The 4,177-nt window shown below is 33.8% G+C and overlaps 1 protein-coding gene across 1 annotated transcript; it reads right to left on the minus strand.

The window, feature by feature from the left end:
• Positions 1-282: 282 nt before the first annotated feature.
• Positions 283-3,965, minus strand: serpinf2a (serpin peptidase inhibitor, clade F (alpha-2 antiplasmin, pigment epithelium derived factor), member 2a). The gene is made up of 8 exons (XM_026195726.1): positions 3,817-3,965; positions 2,841-2,912; positions 2,485-2,677; positions 2,155-2,298; positions 1,794-1,982; positions 1,526-1,668; positions 1,213-1,417; positions 283-1,013 (listed from the first exon to the last, which is right to left on the minus strand). Exons 2-8 carry the CDS (start codon positions 2,895-2,897, stop codon positions 568-570), a joined length of 1,377 nt encoding a protein of 458 aa, XP_026051511.1. The 5' UTR covers positions 2,898-2,912; positions 3,817-3,965; the 3' UTR covers positions 283-567.
• Positions 3,966-4,177: the final 212 nt, after the last annotated feature.

Below are 4,177 nucleotides of genomic sequence, written 5' to 3' on the forward strand. Positions count from 1 at the left end.
TTTTTATTTTTTGAGAGTGCATTTTTGAGATTATACAGTTATACTAAATCACCATTAAATCACTAGCATCTTACAACTAAATAATTATTATGGGGGTGTCCCCACCAAAGCTGAGACCAAACCTACGCCCATGGCCGTGAGATCGGGTTAGCATATCCATATTTTTTTTTAACAATACTTGATTCTGATTAGTCAGTTGTGGCATTCAGTAGTCAAATATGTTTAAATAAATACTAACCTTCTTCAGGATGGCACTATAGAATAATTTATACTCAGATCAAATTTTTTTTTCATGTCCATATATTTATTTATTTGGCAAGTAGCTGTGTAATACCTGAGAAAATGTATAGTCCACCAATTATTATTGCAAAATTATTTTGCAATAATAACCAGACTGACTGGACATTATCCATTACATAAACTTTAATCAGGGTAGATGCCATTGAACAGCTTCATTCATGTCAAGCTAAAAATGACATCCATCAATGGTAGGCCATGAGCATCAAAACACTGCATTTTAATTGGGCAAAATATGTACTGTAATATGGACGGATCCATCTTTTCCTTTTAGTTACCATCCTCCATCTCTTGATGTCTGAAGAACTGCTTAGGAACGGTTTCCTTCCACATATTCAACATGTAACTTAGCATGTTTTCCATATGTGGACTATCATTCAGTGTCCCATCATTCTGTGACACTTTGCTTGGCTTCATGGTGCTTTCAGTTTCAATTTTTGGGTCATCGCTTTGTTCCGTTGTCGCTCCAGGGTTGGGGTTGGTGACCATACCCAGGAAGAGAGGCATGTAAGAGGCATCATCCACCAGTGCGAAGATGAAAGGCATGTTGACCGCAAAAGTAGGAATTGTGCGCACAAGAGTAACAGAGGTTGCGGCTGAAGCCTCGGCCCCCTCCTCACTCAGCTCCATGCTTGAGGCATGTTGTATGCCTGAAACCACTAACGGAACTGGTGCGATTCTAGATAAATCAGGCCCAGTAAACAGCAAGCCCAGACCTAAATATAAGAGATGAGAATGTGTCACATTTCTCTTTTACCAAATTATTAACTCTCACTTCACAACAGCATTGATCAACTTAATGTGGACTAAAGGACACCCCCTTATAAAGGATGATTATAATTGCATGATGGGATTCACAGCAAAAAGTAAAATGAGATGTAGATATAAACTTTTTTTTTTATTATTTTATCTTACCCATGCTTGTTAGTGCTTGTCGCAGATCCTGCTTATACTGTAATTTGAATTTAGGTAGTTTAACATGCATCGACTTCTCGCTTTGAAAATTTTCATACATGTCCGATATGTTGAGCTTGGCAGCTGCGATTGGCAGATTTCCATGTGCTGGCACAGGCATTATCACCAGAAGACTCATATTTCCTTGAAAAGGGAATCTTGCAATCTAAGGGCAATACAGAGGAACATCAAACCAAATCAAAATTTGCATATCTACAGGCTTTGGGGTAAATGTAAAATTATAATTAATTTAAATATAAAACAACTAGATTACCTGAGTGCCATCTTTTCTATCTACAAACATGCTGAGTGGATATTTGGATCCCATCATCATGTCCACTTGGACAGAGGTATTTTTGTCAATGTAGAAAATATCCTTTACAGTGAACTTGGAATCAAATCGGGATTGCCACTCACCTAAGAAGGGAAAAACCAATCATTGTGTGGTGTCACCATCTTTATATATATATATATATATATATATATATATATATATATATATATATATATATATATATATTATAGCTGAAATGTTGACCAACCTTTAAAATGAATGGTGTTTATCAGCATTAGAATAACATTTGGTGGAAGACTGGACATAAAGTTGGTTATGTGACCTTTGGTGGATTCCTCCACCCAACGATTGACTTCCTCAATGGAGGTCAGATGTGCAGGTTCAGATTTGTACAGGTTCAGAGCTCTGTCCACAAAGTCCTGGTTCACCCTAACATCTTCACAAAGACAAAAACAACAACAAAATCTACATAAAAGCACAAGTAATCTCAACAAAACTAAAATTTAAAAGTCAACAAATGGTAAAATGGTCCTGAACCTCAAGCTCAAAAGGATCTTCCAGTTATGTCAGATTTACCATGATCAAACAAAATGCCATCAGTTCCTTACCTGGTATGAGGTAGAGACGAGATGCCATTGTGACAGCTTTGACAGTTAGTTGTTCTTGGAGACAGCTTAAGGTTTCATGAAAATTGGGCAGGCCTTTTGCATTAAGAACTTCCAACAACTTGTCTTCTGTCTTGTTCTTTGCACCTTATGATTTAATAATAAAGTGTATATATATATATATATATATATATATATATATATATATATATATATATATATACACACACACACACACACACACACACACACACACACACACATATATATATATATATAAAACATAACAGCTATAAATTCAAACTCCTATATGTTTAATCATAGAATGCTCACCCAAAGCAAGCTCAGCAAGTGCAAGAGAAACACTGAGAGGTGATATGATTATGTTTGGTTGCTCAGACCCAGGCTGTAGTTTTTCTAAAAGCACCAATCCCAGTTTAGCCACTGCACCTCCAACTGCTCGCTGAGCTTCCAGGCTTAAGACATCATTGCAATTCACTTTGCCATCATCTGTTTCATTAGAAACCTGAAATGAGAGTGGCCGAAATCATCATAAAAAAGACGGTGAAATGTTTAGAAATAAGTTTTGTTTTTAAACAAACAATAAAGATGACCGAGATTTTGAGAGAGAGAGAGAGAGAGAGAGAGAGAGAGAGAGAGAGAGAAAGAGAGAAAAAGTAATATCTCACCAACAGTCCAAACCTAAAGAAACAGAGTGTTATAAGCACTATAAGACAGTGCTTCATGTTCTTATTGTCGGCCTGGAACACAGCAAACAGATAATTGAATATCACAGCTTCATATATATGTGTGTGTGTGTGTGTGTGTGTGTGTGTATATATATATAGTATACACAAATACACATACATGATCTTTGACAATGTTAGTCAATAATGCATGTTAGTTCACTATGCATTAACTACTGTGAACTTTACATTTTTACATGTATTAGTAAATGCTAAAATTAAGACTAATAAATGATTATGTTATTGTTATTAGTTAATTATTGATCTGCAGTTAATGTAAACTAATGTTTGTTTGTTTTTGTTTTTTTGTTTTTTACATAACTTGCATCCAGTCATTTCTTGTATATTTACAAATTAACAGTACAAAGTTGATATTTAGGTTTTCATCATATACAGCAGCATGAGTAAACTGTGATTATATTGTAACTATTTGAAGGTTTATAAGGTTGCTTTTGTTTGTTGCCAGCATTTGCTACTAGTGTAATGTCTAGAGTCTTTCTTATGGCAAATTGTGTTTGCTTTTTTGACAACCCATAAAAGTTAAATTAATATAAAAGAATATTAATATAAAATATACTATTTTCAATTTGCTTCCAAAATTCAGAACTAAAGTGTCAATGTTTATGTTTGGATATATCAGTACAACGGAAAAAAAAAAACTATTACAATTTTAATTTGAAAGTTTTTAAATAATGAGCAACTTCTTTTTAATTCTGAAAGAAAAAATAATAATATTAATTTAAGTTAATTTGGTAAAATGTGTTATGCAAAAACACATTTTCCCCTTTACATTTCCCTGTTGACTGTCTCAGCAAAGAAATTTACTGCCTGTATACAAGATGATTTATGAATACGCCACATATCACTACATCCAAAATTGAGGTAGTTAATTGACAGCAAGAAAACTCTACAAACTTACCTAACCAAAATGTTGACAATAAAGAGGTGATAAATACAGGGAGAGTGAATGATCTAGATCCAGAACAGATGACTAGAGTAGAATGTTCTCAGACACTGTGCTGTTGGTTAATGTTTCATCATCCATTGACTTGTGTCATCATTTTGTTTTAAATGTAAATATTAATATATGTGATCCTGGGTCAAGAAGCACAATGAATCTTCACCTAAACAGATATTATTTAGGTTATGTTCAAAATCAAAAACTTTAATAAATGTGTAAAAGAAAGTACAAATAATGATTCAGTTGTTTGTTGTTCCAAGGACATAAACCATTTTACAATTAATTATATTTTAATTTACACGAAGAAGCATTAACAGAA

Source organism: Carassius auratus, chromosome 21 (assembly GCF_003368295.1).
Source record: "Carassius auratus strain Wakin chromosome 21, ASM336829v1, whole genome shotgun sequence".
In the NCBI taxonomy this organism is placed as follows: Eukaryota; Metazoa; Chordata; class Actinopteri; order Cypriniformes; family Cyprinidae; genus Carassius; species Carassius auratus.

Coding starts and splice junctions, on each gene's coding strand:
- serpinf2a (XM_026195726.1), bottom strand. CDS start 2,897: ATGAAGCACTGTCTTATAGTGCTTATAACACTCTGTTTCTTTAGGTTT. Junction 2,299..2,484: donor ACTTGCTGAGCTTGCTTTGG/GTGAGCATTCTA, acceptor TTAAATCATAAG/GTGCAAAGAACAAGACAGAA. Junction 1,418..1,525: donor ATAGAAAAGATGGCACTCAG/GTAATCTAGTTG, acceptor TATTGCCCTTAG/ATTGCAAGATTCCCTTTTCA.